Source organism: Mesoplodon mirus (genome assembly GCF_964341445.2).
Source record: "Mesoplodon mirus genome assembly, chromosome: 8".
NCBI lineage: Eukaryota > Metazoa > Chordata > Mammalia > Artiodactyla > Ziphiidae > Mesoplodon > Mesoplodon mirus.
Window position 1 is genome coordinate 27,201,394 of NC_138984.1, and position 21,192 is coordinate 27,222,585.

Genomic DNA, 21,192 nt, shown 5'->3' on the forward strand with positions numbered 1-21,192 from the left:
AAATGTAGGACAGTACACGAAATATTTAGAGATCACAATTATCTGTACCACATTTAGATTATTATAGTTGCATCCTAATTGGTTTCCTTATTTACTCTTATGTTCCACTACAATGCTTTCTCTACCTAGTAGCTAGAGTGCTTGGAAAAAAAAAATTTTGTTACTATCTCACCAATAACTTCCTTTTTGCATAAAATCCAACACTTTGCCCTTACCTGTGCAACTACTGCATGATATGGTCCTTGCCTTCTTCACTAATTTCATAATTGGTAGTTAGTATTGTTATCTGTGAATAGTGTATTTTGAATAGGCATTTTTTATTTTGTCCATAGTTATGAAAATGTGATTTAAAATAGTGTCACATTTGCAAAATCACAATAATAACTATAAACTGAATAATAATACCAAGAGAAGTCCTAATTTATATGGCAGTCTCTGCAGTCACATTGTATGTAATTAGAATCTGAAAAAAAAAAAGCTTTTTGAGAACATTGACATAAAATCTGTTATAATTAATAAATTCTGTGTAGTAGAGTTACAATAATTCTGTTTCTCTGACAACAAATGATCTCTTAGCATAAATGTTTTCTTTGGCTAAAGTTTATATGAAAGATATTTCATTATGGTTAAATGTGTAAAAATTAATAAAGTTTATTTTTTAGAGCAGTTTTAGGTTTACAACAAACTTGAGTGGAAAATACAGACTTCCTATATATCCCCTGTCCTTACACAGATGACTTCCCCCACTATCAACATACTGCACAAAGGTAGTGAATTTGTAACAATCTATGAACCTACATTGACACATCATTATCACTCAAAGTCCATAGTTTACATTAGGTAGGGTTCACTTTCAGCGTTGTGCATTATATGGGTTTTGACAATAAATGCAATTTTTAGACAAGTTTTTCATGAAGTTTGTGTTTTGCCATTAAGTAGTTACTTCCCTTCAGTTATACTTTCAATTTCTTCTGTTATGCCTTCTTCAATTTCTTCCTTGGCAGTATGAAGCTCCTAATTAATTATTCCAAACACCACACACACACACAAACTCCCCCTCCCTCCCTCCCTCCCTCCCCCTCTCTCTCTCTCTCTCTCTCTGTGTGTCTGTCTCTCTCTCCCTCTGCTCCCCCCTCACTCTAAGTGATTGTTTTCTAGTTGGAGTGGTTGAAATATTTTCTTAAGGTAATTAATTTGTAATCTCACAAACTGTGGATTAGAGCAGTGCCCTTGCCAAAAGATAGAGGAGCTAATTAAGTAAGGTTCAACCCTTATTTTCAAATGTGCATGGAAGAAAGGCTGTATATAAATTCTTTCTCATCTCTGAGCTGTGAATCCTAGGAATAAAGTTTTTAACAAGCTGTTTATCTTAATAAACATCTCAGAATTTGTATATTTGATATGTTTATTGAAATGTAGCAGAGCATTCATATTTTTGATAATTTTTGACATTAAAAATTTGATTCCTGTTCTAGCAAATGAAAATTACATTTAGTAAAATTGAGTACTCTATGGTTTGTTACATGGATTTAGATCTAGCACAGTTCAAATGACTTGTCCTATACTTGACATCTACTTACATATAAAAGGCTCATGTAACAGTTTTTACATGGTGTTAGTATTGTCATTCTTGTTTCTTTTCCTTTGCTGGCCTACTTCTGTTTCAGCCCTTGACCATTAATAAAGTATTAAATAGCAAGGAGATTATCCTACTACTGGGTACACAATATTGAATAAAAACAGATGTTTGTGGGATAGAAAGATAAGGAAATCAAATCTTTGAGAAGTTGATATACCATTCTTTCATATAATTAGATGTTTTATAAAGTAATTTGGGATTGTATGACAAGAGTCAAGGAAGCTATTAAGCAATCTCTGTGAAAACTTGATTGTCTTTGTGCTTTGACTAACTGTGTTTGTCTTGTTCACAGTAACTGCAGTACTGAATGGAAGTGGCTTGTAGACAGAGCAAGAGTTGGCAGCCGTTGGACGTGGCTTCAAGCCCAGATTTCAGAGCTAGAATACAAAATCCAACAACTAACGGATGTTCACAGGCAGATTCGTGCCTCCAAGGTATTGTGTGTGCTCTTCTATTTAAAAAAATATTATTAGTTTTAGTTTCTTCTCATCTCTCCACACAAAATAATTGTTATTAGGCTTTATAAAAATGTAGTTAATGTTAAGATTTTTGATATATTAATTCTGTAAGTTGAAACTATTTTTGTAACTTATCACAAACATTTTATCATATTGAGCAGTTAAGAATTTCTTTATTGGATTCCAGTTAATAGAAATGATAAACATTTTTTATAAACCTCTACTTTGTTGGCATTTATTTTAACATATGTGAGAAATTCTGAGTGTATCTTATTGGAATCTCTTTAGAGTTTTTTGTTTGTTTTAAGAAAAATTATAAACACATAAAAATGTTCTAGAAAGCAATATAATGAATACCTGTGTACCCACCCCCAAATTTATCAAATATTAAATTTTTACTAGCTTGGGTTTTGTTTTTAGAATAATAAAGCATTACCTTACGATTGAAGTACTTGTATAATCCTTCCTGATCCCGTTCCCTTTCCCTATGTCACTGATACCAACATATTTTAAAAGATTTTTATTTTATATTGGTGTATAGTTGATTAACAATGCTGTGTTAGTTTCAGGTGTATAACAAAGTGATTCAGTTATATATATACATGTATCTATTCTTTTTCAAATTCTTTTCCCATTTAGGTAATTACACAGTATTAAGTAGAGTTCCCTGTGCTATACAGTAGGTCCTTGTTGGTTATATATTTTAAATATAGCAGTGTGTACATATCATTCCCAAACTCCCAACCTATTTCTCCCCCTCCCCCTTCCCCCCTGGTAACCATAAGTTTGTTCTCTAAGTCTGTGAGTCTGTTTCTGTTTTGTAAATAGGTTTATTTGTATCTCTTTTTTTTTTGTATTCCTCACATAAGCAATATCATAGGATATTTGTCTTTCTCTGTCTGACTTACTTCACTTAGTATGGTAATCTCCAAGTCCATCCATGTTGCTGCAAATGGCATTATTTCATTCTTTTTAATGGCTGAGTAATATTCCATCATATATATGTTCCACATATTTATCCATTCCTCTGTTGGTGGACATTTTGGTTGCTTCCATATCTTGGCCATTGTAAACAGTGCTGCAGTGAACACTGGGGTGCATGTGTACTTTTGGATTATGGTTTTCTCCAAATATATGCCCAGGAGTGTGATTGCTGGATCATATGGTAGTTCTATTTTTAGTTTTTTAAGGAACCTCCATGCTGTTCCGTGAAGTTTATGTTTGTTCTTATTGCCATTTTGTTGTTTTGGATTTGTTTTTGTAGGTGTTTTTTCTTCCCTTCATCTTTTTTTCTCTTCTCTTGAGATTTAATGACTAACTTTAGTGTTGTGTTTGGATTCGTTTTTCTTTTTTCCATGTGTATCTATTGTAGATTTTCAGTTTGCAATTCCCATGAGATTTTGATATAGCAGTCTGTATATAAACAAGATTGTTTTAAGTTGCTGGTCTTTTAATTTCAAATGCATTTCCAATATCCTGCATTTGTGCTCTCCTCTTACAGTTGCTGGTTTTGATTTGTGTGCAGGTAATTTCCTACCTTTACTGTATGTTTGCCTTTATTGGTGAGCTTTTCCATTTGTAACTTTCTTGTTCCTAGTTGCAGCCTTTTCTTTTCCACTTAGAGAAATTCCTTTAGCATTTGTTGCAAAGCTGATCTGGTGGTGCTGAATTCTCTTAGCTTTTGCTTATCTGTAAAGCTTTTGATTTCTCCATTGAATCTGAATGAGAGCCTTGCTGGGTAGAGTATTCTTGGTTGTAGGTTCTTCCCTTCATCACTTTAAATATATCATTCCACTCCCTTCTGGCCTGCTGAGAAATCAGCTGATAACCTTATGGGAGTTTCCTTGTAAGTTATTTGTTGCTTTTCCCTTGTTGCTTTTAATATTTTTTCTTTGTCTTTAATTTTTGTCAATTTGATTACTATGTGTCTCAGCATTTTCCTCCTTGGGACTCTCTGTGCTTCCTGGACTTGGGTGACACTTTCCTTTCCCATGTTAGGGAAGTCCTCTTCTTTTCATTCTTTTTATCTTTATTCTGTTCTGCAGCAGTGATTTCCACCATTCTCTCTTCCAGTTCACTTATCCGTTCTTCCACCTCAGTTATTCTGCTATTGATTCCTTCTAGTGTGTTTTTCATGTCATTTATTGTATTGTTCATCTCTGTTTGTTTGTTCTTTAGTTCTTCTAGGTCTTTGTTAAACATTTCTTGTATCTTCTTGATCTTTGCCTCCATCTTTTTTCCAAGATCCTGGATCGTCTTCATTATCATTATTCTGAACTTTTTTTCCAGAAGGTTGCTTATCTCCACTTCATTCAGTTGTTTTTTCTGGGGTTTTATGTTTTTCCTTCATCTGAGACATAATCCTCTGCCGTCTCATTTTGTGTAACTTTCTGTGATTGTGGTTTCTGTTCTTCAGGCTGCAGGTTTGTAGTTCTTCTTGCTTCTGCTGTCTGCCCCCTAGTGGATGAGGCTGTCTAAGAAGCTTGTGCAGGCTTCCTGATGGGAGAGACTGGTAGCTGCCCACTGGTGGATGGAGCTGGGTCTTGTCCCTCTGGTGGGCAGGGCTGTGTCAGGGGGTGTGTTTATTGGGCAGCTGTTTACTCAGGAAAACTTTAAGCAGCCTGTCTGCTGATGGGTGGAGCTGTGTTCTCATCCTGTTGGTTGTTTGTCCTGAGGCATCCCAGAACTGGAGGCTCCAGGCTGTTGGGTGGGTCCAGGTCTTGGTGAGAAAACTGTGGCCTCCAAAAGGGCTCATGCCAATGAGTACTCCCCAAAACTGCTGCCCACAGTATCCTTATCACTGCAGTGAGCCACAGCTGCCCCCCACCTCCACAGGAGACCCTTCAATACTAGCAGGTAAGTCTGGCCCAGTCTCTTATGAAGTCACCGCTTTCCCCCCCGGGTCCTAGTGTGCTTGAGGCCCTGTGTGCACCCTCCATGAGTAAAGTTTCTGTTTCCCCCAGGCCTGTAGCATTTCTATGATCAAACCCTGCTGGCATTCAAAGCCAGATTCTCTGGGGGATCCTCCTCCCATTGCCAGACCGCCAGGCTGGGGAGCTAGATGTGGAGCTCAGAACTTTCACTCCTGTGGGAGAACTTTTGTGGTATAATTATTTTCCTGTTTGTGGGTAGCCCACCTGGTGTGTATGGGATTTGATTTTATCATTATTGCTCCCCTCCTACTGTCTCCTTGTGCTTCTTCTTTGTCTTTGGATGTAGGGTATCTTTTTTGATAGGTTCCAGCATTTTTTTTGTCAGTGGTTGTTCAGCAGTTAATTGTGATTTTGGTGTTTCCATAAGAAGGGGTGAGCTCAGATCTTTCTACTCTGCCATCTTGTCTTCTCCTCCTCCCTGACTCCAACATGTATTGATAGGTAATACTTTTATGAATATTTATTGGCCCATAGGTATTTATCTGTATCTATAAATAAAATTTGTTTTTCATGCTTCTAAAATCTATATAAGTTATATTTATACTACAAACTCGTTTGCAACTTGCTTGTTTTTGCTCAGCATAATTTTTATACATATTTATACTTCCTGTATGACACTTAATTGTACGAATGGAATGAAATTTTATAAATACAATGGATGTTTATCTCTTCTCCTATTTTCTATTAATAGACATGTACATTGTTTCAGTTTTTATGCCAGTAAAAACAATACATCAGTGACTGTCTTTTATGTGTTTTTTGGTGAACCTATGGAGAGCTTTTCTTGGGTATATGCCTAAAAGTGGAAATGCTTGATCTTAGGCATGGCTGTATATGCTTTCCTATACCACTTATGTGATTGGATAATTAATATTCCCACTGGCAGTTCATGAGAGCTCCTGGTTTTCCACATCCTTGTGAACTTTTTGAATTTTTTTGTCTCTTAATTTTTGCAGTTTAATGAGTGAAATATTATTACTGTTTTAATTTAATTATTCCCAAATATAATGAGATTGGGCCTCAGTGTAATTGACCATCAAATTTTGTTGTTTTATTTTTTAGATTCCACATATAAGTGATATCAAACAGTATTTGTCTTTCTCTGTGTGACTTATTTCACTTAGTCTAACATCCTCCAAATCCATCCACGTTGTTGCAAGTGGCAAAATTTTATTCTGTTTTATGGATAAGTAGTATTCCATTGTGTGTTTGTGTGTGTGTGTGTGTGTGTGTGTGTGTGTGTGTGTGTATCTTACATCTTCTTTATCCATTCCTCTGTTGCTGGACACTTAGTTTGCTTCCATATCTTGGCAATTGTAAACAATGCTGCTATGAACATTGGGGTGTATGTATCTTTCTGAATTATTTTTTTTCAGATATATACCCAGGAGTGGAATTCCTGGGTCATATGGTAGCTCTATTTTTAGTTTTTTGAGAAACCTTCGTAATGTTTTCCACAGTGGCTGCACCAAAAATACATACATATACATTCCCACCAAAAATGTACGAGGGTTCCCTTTTCTCCACATCCTTGACAACATTTATTATTTGGGTTCTTTTTGATGATGGCCATTCAGACAGGTGTGAGGTGATATCTTATTGTGGTTTTAATTTACATTCTCTGATGATTAATAGTGTTGAATATTTCTTCATGTGCCTATTGGCCACATGTAAGTCTTCTTTGGAAAAATTTCTCTTTAGGTCTTCTGCCCATTTTTTGATTGGGTTGTTTGGGTTTTTTTGCTGTTGAGTTGCATGAGCTGTTTATAAATTTTGGATATTAACCCCTTACTGGTCATATCATTTGCAAATATTTTCTCCCATTCAGTTGGTTGTCTTTTCATTTTGTTGATGGTTTCCTTTGCTGTACAAAAGACTGTAAGTTTAATTAGGTCCTATTTGTTTATTTTTGCTTTTATTTCCTTTGCTTTTGGAGACAGATCCAAAAAAATATTGCTACAATTTATTTCAAAGGGTGTTTTGCCTATGTTTTCTTCTAGGAGTTTTATGGTTTCCAGTCTTACATTTAAATCTTTAATCCATTTTGAGTTTATTTTTGTATATGATGTTAGAGAATTTTCTAATATCATTCTTTTACATGTAGCTGTCTAGTTTTCCCAGCACCACTTAATAAAGAGCCTGTCTTTTCTCCATTGTATATTTTTGCCTCCTTTTTTATAGATTAATTGACCATAGCTGCATGTATTTATTTCTGGGCTGTTTATTCTATTCCATTGATCTATGTGTCTATTTTTGTGCCAGTACCATACTGTTTGATTACTGTAGCTTTGTAGTATAGTCTGAAGTCAGGGAGTGTCATTCCTCTAGCTCTGTTACTCTTTTTCAAGATTGTTTTGGCTATTTGGGGTCTTTTTTATTTCCATACAAATTTTAAAAGTTTTCATTCTAGTTCTGTGAAAAATGCCTTAGTATTGTATTTTGATAGGGATTGCATTGAATCTGTAGATTGTCCTGGATAATATGGTCATTTTAACAATATTAATTCTTCTTTTCTTTTTCTTTTTCTTTTTTTTTTTTTTTTTTTTTTTTGGCTGCACTGCATGGCATGCAGGATCTTAGTTCCTTGACCAGGGATTGAACCTGTGTCCCCTGCAGTGGGAGTGCAGATTCTTAATCTTAACCACTGGACTGCCAGAGAAGTCCCACAATATTAATTCTTCTAATCCATAAACACCATATATCTTTCCATCTGTTTGTATTGCTTTCAGTTTCTTTCATCAGCATCTTATACTTTTCCAAGTATACCTCTTTTAACACCTTAGGTAAATTTATTCCTAGGTATTTTATTCTTTTTGATGTGATTGTAATTGGGATTGTTTCCTTGATTTCTTTTTCTGCTAGTTTGTTGTTAGTGTATAGAAATGGAACAGATTTCTGTATATTAATTTTGTATCCTGCAACTTTACTGAATTCATTGATGAACTCTGGTAGTTTTTTCATGGTATCTATAGGATTTTCTTAGTATCATGTCAACTGCAAACAGTGATAGTTTTATGCTTTCCAGTTTGGATTCCTTTTATTTCTTTTTCTTTCCTGCTTGCTATGGGTAGGACTTCCATACCATGCTGAATAAAAGTGGCAAGAGTGGATGTCTTTGTCTTGCTCCTGATCTTAGAGGAAATGCTTTCAGCTTTTCCCCACTGAGTGTGATGGGTTTGTCATATATGGCCTTTATTATGTTCAGGTATGTTCCCTCTATGCCCACTTTCTAGAGAGTATCATAAATGGCTGTTGAATTTTGTTAAAAGCTTCTTCTGCATCTATTGAGATGACATTTGGTTTTTATTCTTCAAGTTGTTAATGTGGTGTATCACATTGATTGATTTGCATATGTTGAAAATACTTGCAAAAATCTTGAGAAAAATCCCACTTGATCATGGTATATGATCCTTTTAATGTATCTTTGGATTTGGTTTCCTAATATTATATTGAGGATTTTGGTATCTATGTTCATTAGTAATATTGGCCTGTAATTTCTTTTTCGTGTGATATCTTTGTCTGGTTTTGTTATCAGGGTGATGCTGGCCTTGTAGAATGAGTTTAAAAGTGTTCCCTTCTCTACAATTTTTTGGAATTGTTTGAGAAGAATAGGTGTTAACTCTTTTGTGAATGTTTGGTTGAATTCACCTGTAAAGCCAACTGGTCTTGGACTTTTGCTTGTTGGGCACTTTTTTTTTTTAAATTACTGATTCAGTATTATTACTGGTTATTTGTCCGTTCATACTTTCTGTTTCTTCCTGGTTCAGTCTTGGGAGATTGTACCTTTCTAAGAAGTTTCTTCATTTCTTCTAGGTTGTCCACTATATTTGTATATAGTTGTTTATTGTAGTCTCTTATGATCGTTTGTATTTATGTGCTCTTGGTTGTAACTTCTCCTTTTTCATTTCTGATTTTCCTGATTTGGACCCTCTTTTTTTCTTGATGAGTATGGTTAACAGTTTATCAATTTTATCTTTTCAAATAACCATCTCTTAGTTTCATTGATCTTCTCTATTTTTGTTTTTGTATATATTTCATTTATGTCTGCCCTGCTCTTTGTGATTTCTTTCCTTCTACTAAGTTTAGGTTTTCTTTGCTCTTTTCGGTGTGAGGTTAGGTTGTTTATTGGAAATTTTTCTTGTTTCATTAGATAAGCTTGTATAGCTATGAACTTGTCTCTTAGAACTGCTTTTGCTGCATCCCTTAGATTTTGGATCATTGTATTTTTGTTTTCATTTGTCTCCATGTATTTTTTTGATTTCTCCTTTGATTTCTTCAGTGATCCAGTGGTTGTTTAGTATCCTATTGTTTAGCTTCCATGTGTTTGTGGTTTTTTTCTTGTAATTGATTTCTAGTCTTATTGCGTTGTCATCGGGAAAGATGCTTCATATGATTTAAATTTTCTTAAATTTACCACGGCTTGTTTTGTGGCCTAGCATGTTATCTATCCTGGAGAATGTTCCATGTGCACTTGAAAATCATGTGTATTCTGTTGCTTTTGGATGGAATGTTCTATCTATCTATCTATCTATCTATATTAAGTTTCTCTGGTCTAATATGTCATTTAAGGCTAGTGTTTCCTTACTGATTTTCTGTCTTGATGATTTGTCCATTTATATAAGTGGGATGTTAAAGTGTCCTACTGTTATTGTGTTACTGTTGAGGTCTCCTTTTATGTTTGTTAGTATTTGCTTTATGTATTTAGATGCTACTATTTTGGGTGCATATATATTTACAATTGTTATATCTTCTTCTTGGATTGATCCCTTGATCATTATGTAATATCCTTCTTTGTCTCTTGTAACAGTCTTTATTTTAAAGTCTATTTTGTCTGATATAAGTATTCCTACCCCAGCTCTTTTTGATGTCCAGTTGTATAGAATACTTTTTTCTATACCCTCACTTTCAGTATGTTTGTCTTTAGATCCGAAGTGAGTGTCTTTTAGACAGCATATATACAGGTCTTCTTTTTGTATCCATTCAGCCACTCTGTGTCTTTTAATTGGCCTTATAACTCTTATTTTCAGCTCATATTTAAGTATTACTTTGAGTGCATAGCATGTATTTCATTCTCTCATTGTTCTGTTTTTAATATGTTTTAATTTCCAATGTGATTACCTTTTTAACCTGAGTTTTTTTAATAATACATCTTTATGTTCCTGAACTTATGAATCCTTTTTTTTTTTTTTGGTGTTTTGTCATTTAAGTGCATTGTAATCTGTGAACTGATTACCTTGTATGGATTTCATTCTACTAATCAAATTTTGTAAATGCTCAGTGTGTAGTAGAAATAATGTATATTCTTTATTTGTTGATTATAGAATTCTCTATTAAACTGGTTGACTTTGTTGTATACATCTTTTATATCTTCATATATCTAGATCTTTCAATTCTAACATATATATTTGATATATATTTATTAATATTTGTCATCATTTTGAATTTTTCAGTTTCTCCTAGTAATTCTGTCAGTTTTTGCTTCTTACACTTTGAAATACTAATGCTATTAGGTAGATACAATTTTTTTTCTTCCAGGTGTTTGTTTTATAAGGTACATTTAGCTAGGTTTTTAAAATCCAGTCTGAGTAGTTTTAATTTTCTTTTTCTTTTATTTTCCTCTCTTTGTGTTTGTTTTTCACTTGTCTTTCGTTGGATTGATGGAACTTGCTTTATTCCTTTCTTCTCTCTCTGCTCTTCTGAAAGCTATACATTATAGTCTTATTCTTTGTCATTACTCCTAGTTTGTAACATACTTCCATAAGAGCAAGTAATTCTAACAATGACTAAAAGTACTCAGTATTTTTATATTATTTTTTCTTAAGATATGGATCTTAATGCTATTTAACTATGCATTATATATATCTGCTTCAATCTAGTTACTTATTTAACAGTCAGTAATTAATTATATTTCTAACAGATTTCATTAAAAATATGCTATTTTTTGTATTCTGTCTATAAAATTAGGTTACAGTAAGCTTCTGTAACAAAGTAACTCACAAATATAATGGCTTTATAAAGATACATAATGCTTCAAAAATAAAGAGTGAGTACATGCTGGTAGAGCAACTTGGTTGAACAGGGTCATTCAGGGACTCGGGTTCCTTCTGTCTTGCTTCTTTGACATACTCTCAGGTGTGTTGACTGCACTGTTGGACAGGGTTGTGGTCTTCTCATTTGTGCTCTCGGGAAGTACTAAGAGAAGTGTGGTATAGTTTGTCTTTAAGTTGGATGTGACTTGGAAGTTGCAGTATGTTGTTTCACACTCCATTAGTCCAAACTTAGCCACATGAGTACAGCATGAGTACACTCCATGTGTAGGAGTGAAAGCTGAATAATACTGTCTTTCACTGAGAAGTTGTATGCATAGCTAAAACTCTGGTAGGGATGGGGTCTTGAAAAGAAGAGGAAAATGGGTACTGGGAGGAATATGCAATATCTGCTACTTTATCTTTTCTCTCTTGGTTTGCTTCTTGCTGAAGTAAATTCTTTGATATTAATCTCTGAACATTTAAACTCTCTTTGTATTTGTATGTCTCAAAATACTTTTATACTATCCTCACTCTTCAATGATATTTTAGGTTGATAGAAAATTCTGATTTGATAGTTATTTTCCCTTAGGCCTTTAAAGATAGTATTTCATTGTTTTCTTTATAATGATGAGCAGTTTACTATCAATGTAATTGTTTTTCCTATGTAAGTACTCTGTCCTTTCTAGCTGGTAACTTAAAATTTTTCTTATTTGATTTTCTACATTTTTTTAAACTAACAGGTGTTTAATTATGGATTTATCTTTCTTTATCTTGTTTTCAGAGTACACCTTTTTAACTATACAATTTGCTGAATTTTGACAAATATATAGTTGTGTAAACATCACCATGATCTCCCCTCTTAATTATTGAACTGCTGTCCAGGAAAGGACAAAAAGTGCTTATTTTATAGGGAATTTGACAAAAACAAGCTAACTTTCTCACACATTGATTTGCAAGTTCTGTCAGATGTTCATGCTGAGATGTCCTGATAGAGTTAGAAATATGAGATTTGGAGAAGGCAGGTTTATAAGAAGATGTAGATGTAGAAATGGCAATTAAAGCTATGTTATTATATTATAGCAATTTTTTAAATAAAATTTATTCATCTCTCTTTCCTTCCTTGTTTTCTACCTTTCCTCCTCCTTTCCTTCATTCTTTTCCTTCACACACAGTTATTAGGTGCCTAATATGTGCTTAGGGTATACAGTGATGAATAAATCAACAGAGTTCTTATATTTTTAGGGTTTAGTTTAATGGGGGAAAAGTTGAGCAAATGATTACAGAAATAAATACTGTTTTATTTCCCATCAGGGGAAATTTAACACGGAATTTCCCTAGCTTAAGCATATATTGTTTCCCCCAAATTATAGGCTGTTTACTTGGAACTTGAAGTATATTTTCCCATAGAAGTAACAATATAAAGAGTTCTGATGCAATCCCATAAGTCCTATTTAATCTAAATATTGCTAAATATATCTTTCTATCTTTTTTTTGACTGTTAATGCAATTTTTATTTGAAGTATAGTTGATTTTAGTATTGTGTTAGTGTCAGGTGTACAGCATAGTGATTTAGTATTTTTGCAGATTATATTCTATTACAGGTTATTACAAGATATTGGGTATAATTCCCTGTGCTATATAGTAAATCCTTTTTGCTTATCTATTTTATGTATAGTAGTTTGTATCTACTAATCCTATACCCCGAATCTGTCCCTCCCCACACCCTCTTCCCTGTGGTAACCATAGGTTGGTTTTCTATGTCTGTGAGTCTGTTTCTGTTTTGTATATACATTCATCTGTATTATTTTTTAGATTCTACATATAAGGGATATCATATGTCTTTGTCTGACTTCACTAAGCATAATATTCTCTAGATTCATCTATGTTTTCGCAAATGGCAATATTTCATTCTTTTTTATGGCTGAGTAGTATTCCATTGTGTATATATACATATATATGTATATATATACACTGCATTTTCTTTATTCAATCATTTGTTGATGGGCTCTTGGTTTGCTTCCATGTCTTAGCTATTGTAAATAATGCTTCTATGAACATTGGTGTGAATGTATCTTTTAAAATTAGTGGTTTTGCTTTTTATGGACATATACCCAGGAGCGTGATTGTTGGATGATATGGTAACTCTATTTTTAGTCATTTAAGGAACCTCCATGCTGTTTTCCACAGCGGCTGCACCAATTTAGATTCCCACCAACAGTGTACCAGGGCTCCCTTTTTTCCACATTCTCTCCAACACTTATTATTTATAGACTTTTTGATGGTAACAATTCTGACAGGTGTGAGGTCATATTTCATTGTGGTTTTGATTTTCATTTCTCTAATAATTAGTGATGTTGAGCATCTTTTCATGTGCCTGTTAACAATCTTTATGTCTTCTTTGGGAAAATGTCTATTCAAGTCTTCTGCCAATTTTTTGATTGGATTATTTGTTTGATATTGAGCTTTATGCGCTGTGTGTGTGTATTTATACACACATATATATTTTATTCAAGTATAGTTCATTTATAATGTGTTATTTTCAGGTGTACAGCAAAGTGATTCAGTTATACATAAATATATATCTAGTTTTTTCAGATTCTTTTTCCTTATAGGTTATTACAAAATATTCAGTGTAGTTCCCTGTGCTATACAGTAGGTCCTTGTTCGTTATCTATTTTATATATAGTAGTGTGTATATGTTAATCCTAAACTCTTAATTTATCCTTCCCCCTCTTTCCCCTTTGGTAACCATAAGTTTGTTTTCTTTGTCTGCGGGTCTGTTTCTGTTTTGTATATAAGTTCATTTGTATCATTTTGATGAATGATAATGAAAAAATGCCATTTGCAGCAAGATGGATGGACCTAGAGATTCTCATACTAAGTGAAGTAAGCCAAATATCATATGATATCACTTATATGTGGAATCTAAAAACAAAAAAGTTCTACCTTTGTTTTTGTGAGAAACTGTATTCTACATGGTGAAACTGTGGACACAATGGAGATAATATTATAAGGTTGATGGTGACTGGTCTGAAACGAAATAGCTGAGAAGGGAAGGAATTAGAGTCCTCAAACCATGTAGTTAGCCAAACCACACATAGGGTCTGCACATCCATAAAGATTGGTGAATTTTAAATTCTGTCTATCATGAGTTTATATTCTGGTAGGGGAGATAGAGCATGTAAATAACGTTGATTACAATATAATACAATATGTGGAATGATATGTGTTTTTAATAAGATATAGATGTGGCATAGAGAGAATGTTTCACTCAGTCATTAGGGGTTTGCAGGTCAGAGAATATATCAGTAAAGAGGTGATGCCTCAGTATGACTTTGGAGGAAAAATAGTAGTTTGCTTAATGAACCTATAGAACTGGAAAAGGGATTCCTTAAATTTTGAAGGCATACGACATGATCTGTTTTAGGAATGACAAATTAGTATGTATTCAAAGGAGCAGAAACTTTGAGCTGTGCAGGGATGGGAGAGGAGGTTAGGAAGTCATGAATATTGTTTAATGCTTTGTAAAATTTGGTGGTGATGTCTGTAGGAAGGTGGATAGAAACATAGATATAGAACCTTAGGCTTACCCATTCTGTCTGTTGGATTTGAGGCAACTGTGTTCAGGAATAGTTTCCTGATGGAAGTTTCCTATTCAGTTACTCTTTCTCCTTTTTAACTGTCTTCACCTGGGCCTTAAGTTGTAGTGATCTCCCAGTCTTCTCAAGATCACCAGATAGTTTTCTTTGATGATTTTCTTTGAAAGATGTCACAAGTAGTTTTTATAGCCAGTAGAGTTCTAAGAACAAATCAAGTTTAAAGCAATTTGGAAATTTCCAAGAAAGTGGGTTCCTAGTTGAATTGATAACTAAGTTTTATATTTGAATCTAGGCAGTCTGGTTCATTTTGCTTTGACTTGAGAAAGGGTATTTTAATATTCTCTGTGTTCTAAGCAATGCTTTCTACTTGTTGTTTAAACATTTTTTGAAGTTTGATTATATGTTTATATAATATCTATTTGTAATAAATTATTTTAAGGAAATAAATCTTTCCAGCAATAATTTATGTAGCCTTACAGTTTTTCTTGGTTCAGGCTAGATGTGATTCTGGCCCTTTGTTCCCTTAAGAGTTACATTATGTTTATTTTATGGAAGATATCATTATAATTATGCTATCAAAATACAATATTTCTTTACTTTGATAGCTTCTGCTTACCTTTCATAGAAATTAATCAAGATGTTTAATTGCTTATTTATGTGCAGTTTAGTTATTATTGTATTGAATAGGGAAAACAACACTTTTTTGCTCTAATACCTTCTTGAATTATTATAATTAAAAAATTGAGAAGAGTGGTTTAATGCATTTTAAGTGAGACAGAACTTTTTATTTAATGTATCTTGAAAGGAAAAAAGAGGCCTTTCCTCTTAGTTAAATTAGAGATAAGGAAAGGGGAAAGAAATTGAGATGCTCTTTTATAAACAGCCTTTTTAAATAAGTGCTACTTTTGTGTCTCTGGTCGGGAAACATACAGTGTTTTAGTAGTGTAAAATAAGGGACAAATGCCCTAAAATGTGTCATTTGCCCCTTCTTTGACACACTCCAGGTGGTCTAAATTTTGCTTAAATTCTTAGAAGAAAGCAGGTATTAGCAACATCCCTTCCTTGTTCTTGGAACAGCTTTTTCAACACACTACAACTGCCATATTTCTCTTTTTCTCTGCTCCAGCTTTTACTGAGACAACAGCTTCTTCTCACTTTCAGAAAAAAATTTAAAATAATTTTTCTTAGTTGGAGAGGCTGGCTATCCTATATTAAATGATTTCTCCTTTAGATTTCTTTTGTTATCCTATAATAGGATCTTCCAAATCTTAAATTGTACATTTTGTTTGTTTTAAAGTTTTCATTTAAGTTTTTGCTTAAAATTAGTTTTGATGACTTTATATAAATAATAAATATGTTGCTGATGAAACCGTGCACCTCAGATGGGACTTGAACCCATTGGCCGGGACTTGAACCCAGCCAGAACCCAGATTGGGACTTGAACTCACATGCTGGGACTTGCACCCAGCCAGAACCCAGACTGGGACTTGAACCCACGGGCTGGAACTCGAACCCAGACAGAACCCAGATTAGGACTTGAACCCATGGGCTGGGACTCAAACCTGGCCAGAACCCAGATTGGGACTTGAATCCATGATCTTTTAATTGAGAGCACACTTGGTCTCAGGACTTAGTGAACCTCAGGTTCTTGATGTCTCATTGAAGAAAGAATTCAGTGAGAGACAAAGTGATAGATAAGAAGTGGATTTATTTAGAGAGAAACACACTCCACAGACAGAGTGTGGGCCATCTCAGAAGGTGAGAGTCCCCGAAATACAGCGTGGTTAGTTTTTATGGGCTGGGTAATTTCATAGGCTAATGAGTGGGTGGATTATTCCAACTATTTCAGGGAAGGGGCGGAGATTTCCAGGAATAGGGCCACTGTCCACTTTTTGACCTTTTATGGTTGGCCTCAAAACTGTCATGGCGCTGGTGGGTGTGTCATTTAACATGCTAATGTATTAAAAAGAGCTATGATGAGGCTCAAATTCCACTGGAAGTCAAATATTCTACCATCTTGGACCTAGCTGGTTCTAACCAGTTTTTGTCATGTCCTATGGCTATGTCATTCTTTTAAAGGTTGTGCCTTTCCCCCTTACCTCCTGTTTCACTGAGGCAATTGTATTTTTTCACACTATGTCATCTCTGTGAGGACCCTGGGAGTGGAGGTGGGGATCTCTCTAGTGTTATTATTGGGAATAGTTGTCTTCTCTGAGCAGCTGATTTGTTTTCATCTTCATCTATGCTAAGGTTTTCACTTGTTTCAGCTAACACAACTCATCCTTCTAAAAAAATTTTATGTCTTTGTTATTTACCTTATTTTATCTATCATTAGACTACTTTCCTGATCTTTTAAAGAATTCAGATTAGTTTAGTTATAATTAACAAACAAAACTGTAAAATATACATCATGGTGACCCAACACATGTATATTCTTTTCCTGATTTTTAAGAAGAGGAATTATTTCTGCAGTGTCTCCAGAGGATTGAATCTTCTTCCCTTTCTTCTCTATTCTTGGTTATGGCAGAGAAAAATCATGGGCCATTCTTACATTGTGAGAGTTTTGTCCAGGGCAACAGTTTAAGAGAACGAAATAGGTTATGAAGTTGACTATGAGTGTCTCCCCTGTTGAATCTTTAAAATATTATTCTTCAATGAATTAACTATAGCAGGCCTCCTACTTATAAAAAGGTAGTATTCTTATACTACCTTTTTGAAATTCAGAATCAATTTTTGCATAGAAACAATATTGTAAGTAGGGATTATGAAATCAGGGTAATTCACAGAAGCCTGGCCCATAATATAAACTGTAATCAAACCAAATAGAATTATAATTAATTTAATATAGTGAAAACTTATATTCTTTTGTATATAGATACTTGTGAAAAACCTACTAGAGACTTGTACAAATTTTGGGTAGACATTTCAGATACTTTCAAGAGCTTTTGGACTGATGATACTGTCTGTCAAGTCTAATTTAATTTTTAAAATATCAAGTGAAACAGAAACTTCTTTTAAATATATTTCTTCAGATTTCTTGACAGCCATATTTGTGCATTCTATGAAAACAGTCATTGAGATGGGATCAACAGTTGGGTCCTTTTATCTTTGTATAAGTTAGTAGCACTGTTACAAGTATAGGTAAAAAAGAAAATGTTACTTTTACCAAGCATCATTTGTAATATATTACTATAAAATAATAAAATGTATGTTTAATACAATATCTGAATATGTTAATTCTAAAGTGATATATTCTCTAAATTATAGTGTAAACTAAGACTACTTATATATAACATATAATCTATAGGTGGTTTCCATCCTATGTAAAGTACTTATACAAGTTATAATCTAGCCCACAGCAATTATTTAATTTGTCCCATCTTGAAATACTCTATCTTTATATTAATGTTTTAGTCTATTTTTCTTTCCAAGAATATAATATTTTAGCCACATTAAGCATTTAATACCTTTCCAACTAGCCTATAGGAACTTATTGATATTTTGCCCCCAAAAAAGTGTGTATATATGTGTGTGTATATGTGTGTATATATATATACACACATATATATATACACACATATACACACACATATATTTAATAATAATATTAATTATTCTATGCAGGGGGAAGTGTAGTAAAAGGGGTAGGAAGGGAAAAAATTTTATGACAAGAACTGTGAAACCATTAAGATCATATCTGTGCAATCCTTTTTCCCCTTTCTCTCCTGTCTTCATTACTTCTGAGGGACTTAAGGGTGAGGACAGTTGGAGTGAAGAAGCTAGGGAATGTGGGGAAAGTTCAGCAAGCCAGTTGAGGAATGTGTATGTATGAATGGTAGGCAGGGAGTACAGAGGCAGCTAGATCCCTATTCATTTCTCCAGTTACTTACATTTCAGAAAATACTCCATCAAAGTTGAAAACCTGTGTCTTTATTAATAACTCGTCTACTCTGTAAGCAATGAGAACTTTGGCCTAGAGAGTACTTTTTCTCAGTGGTGCAGTCCTGCCAACCCTGGCTGGCAGCAACAGGGTTGGGGTTCTTTAGAGTGCTCTGAAAGAAGTTAATATAAAGTTAAATTACTGTTTGGATGTTTGTAACTTTGATATTTTGGTTTATGAAATTAGGAGTGCTTAAATACAGAACTCAAGTGGAAATGCTAGTGACCAAAATATCAGAAGGTTATATCTGAAAATGTTCTAAATTTTAGTCAGAAATGTTCATATTCTGCATATAAGCCTTTTACTTTATTCTAAATGTATCATGCTTTTAATGCTAATAACTAAAACCAATAAGAAAAATAGGTTCTTGTATGTAATTTATGACAATATTTTGCAAGCCTAACCCATCAAATATGTTATTTTAGCCACACGTTTTAAATCAGTGACTTCTTTACAGAGTTAAACTGTACTTCCAAATGTCTATTTTCTGATTTCCAAGGAATAATAAAAAGCATGGTTCGAGAGCATTGTAATGTTAAAGTTGATCTAGCAGTCAATTTGTTTTCATTGCAACTCTTTAATTGCTATTTGTCTAGGGGATAGTGATCCTAGAAGAATGTCGACTTCCAAAAGACATTTTGAAAAAGCAAATCCAATTTGCAGACCAAGCTGCTTCATTAAACACTACAGGGAATCCCCAGATTCCTCAGGAGAGTCAAGATCCTTTACCAGAGCAAGATATTGAAATGTCACCAAGTAGCCCTACACTACTTCTTCGCAATATAGAAAAACAGGTAATGTGAAGTAAGAGTAAAGTGTGAGTGGCATCAAAATGACTTTCAATTGATTTTATAAACTTTTCAAATAAACGTGTGTCTCTGCTTAAGATATTGATTATTAAAGTTGGCCGTTTGACATTAAATACAATTAAAATATTTAGTATATATAGTCTCTATTATATTGATATAATTAAGGTTATTTAAATATAATATGTGGAACTTCCCCAGTGATGCAGTGGTTGAGACTCCACACTCCCAATGTGGGGGGCCTGGGTTTGATCCCTGGTCAGGGAACTATATCCCACATGCATGCCACAACTGGGGAGCCCTAATGCCACAACTGGGGAGCCCACGTGCCACAACTAAGGAGCCCGCCAGCCACAGCTAAGACCCTACAAAACCAAATAATTTTAAAAATTAAATAAATAGGGCCTCCCTGGTGGCGCAGTGGTTGAGAGTCCGCCTGCCGATGCAGGGGATACGGGTTCGTGCCCCGGTCTGGGAGGATCCCATATGCCGCGGAGCGGCTGGGCCCGTGAGCCATGGCCGCTGGGCCTGCGCGTCCGGAGCCTGTGCTCCGCAACGGGGGAGGCCGCAGCAGTGAGAGGCCCGCATACCGCAAAAAGAAAAAAAAAAAAAAAAAATTAAATAAATAAATATAATATGTAAAGTGTTGGTACATAGCTATAGGGTTATAACTCATTTATACTAGGGTTGGAAAATCTTGTTTTCTAACAAAATAGCTCATCATTGGACTTTTCTCATGGGGAAAGAACGGTGGTACCACTTAATAGATCTGAATGGGGTGTTTGATTAAGTTATTGATAGAAAGTTTTAGTGAAAGATAACATTAGAATATGGATTCTTTCATTAAAAAATGATCATGGAAATAGAGTCTAATAAACTCCTAATAAATTACTTTGACTCCAAAGCTTTTCCTGGTATTTAAATCCTCTTATAGATGACTCCAGAAGTTTAATTATTCTGTCCTATATTTATCCTTTGAAATCAAAACATTTTTTGCAAGATTAATATTTAAATTTTATTTCATATTATTTATAAAATTTAAATGAAGAAGAGGTTACATATATAATAGCCAAAATATCAAATGTATAGAAATAGACAAGAAATATGAAGGTATTTTATTAAAAAAATATCAACTGCATTACATAAAATAAGAATAATTGAGTCATAACTTGTACTTGAATAGGAAAACACATCACTGCAAATCACAGTAAATTTATTAGCCCAATGTGAACTTAATAAAAAATAGCAGTAAGACTTTTTTGAAAGTTGATTGTTGATACTAATATCTACAAAATAGTAAATGTGCAAAAACTTAGATACATTTAAAATACCAAATGTAATATAAATCAAATATTTTATTTGGTAAGCAGATTAATCAAAAAACTAAGAAAATAGAAAAAAATATTAGCCATTTATTTTAATGTAGACTTTGGTGGCTCTTAAACAAACCTGGCTTTCTAAGAGTTTGTTAACTTGCAACCAGATTGAATCTGCCAGAATATACTCAGTTGGGACCACAGCTGCATGATTACATTATTCCAGTGCATAATATGTATTCTCATCCCTGCCCACATTTAATTTTTCTGTTGTTTTTTTTTTCTGACATACATTGTGAAATAATTTAGTACCAGATTACTACTGTCTTAATCCTGGTAAGTCAGAATGTGGAGTAACTTCTCCCACCCCATATTTGTTAAGTTTGCAATTACCTAGAGTTTTTCTTAATTTTCCAATTTCCAATGCATTGTCAAAATACTATTATGAATATTTTAAAATTCAGAAAGTTAT

At 33.8% G+C, this 21,192-nt stretch overlaps 1 protein-coding gene across 8 annotated transcripts in view; it reads left to right on the forward strand.

Annotated features, from left to right (window-relative positions):
* Positions 1-21,192, forward strand: part of KANSL1L (KAT8 regulatory NSL complex subunit 1 like) — a 177,106-nt gene that overhangs the window by 50,431 nt on the left and 105,483 nt on the right. For all 8 annotated transcript variants that reach the window (XM_082630182.1, XM_082630186.1, XM_082630183.1 and 5 more), the window contains exons 3-4: positions 1,932-2,073; positions 19,195-19,392. In XM_082630182.1, coding sequence (XP_082486308.1) covers positions 1,932-2,073; positions 19,195-19,392 — 340 coding nt within the window. The remainder of the gene's footprint in view (positions 1-1,931; positions 2,074-19,194; positions 19,393-21,192) is intronic.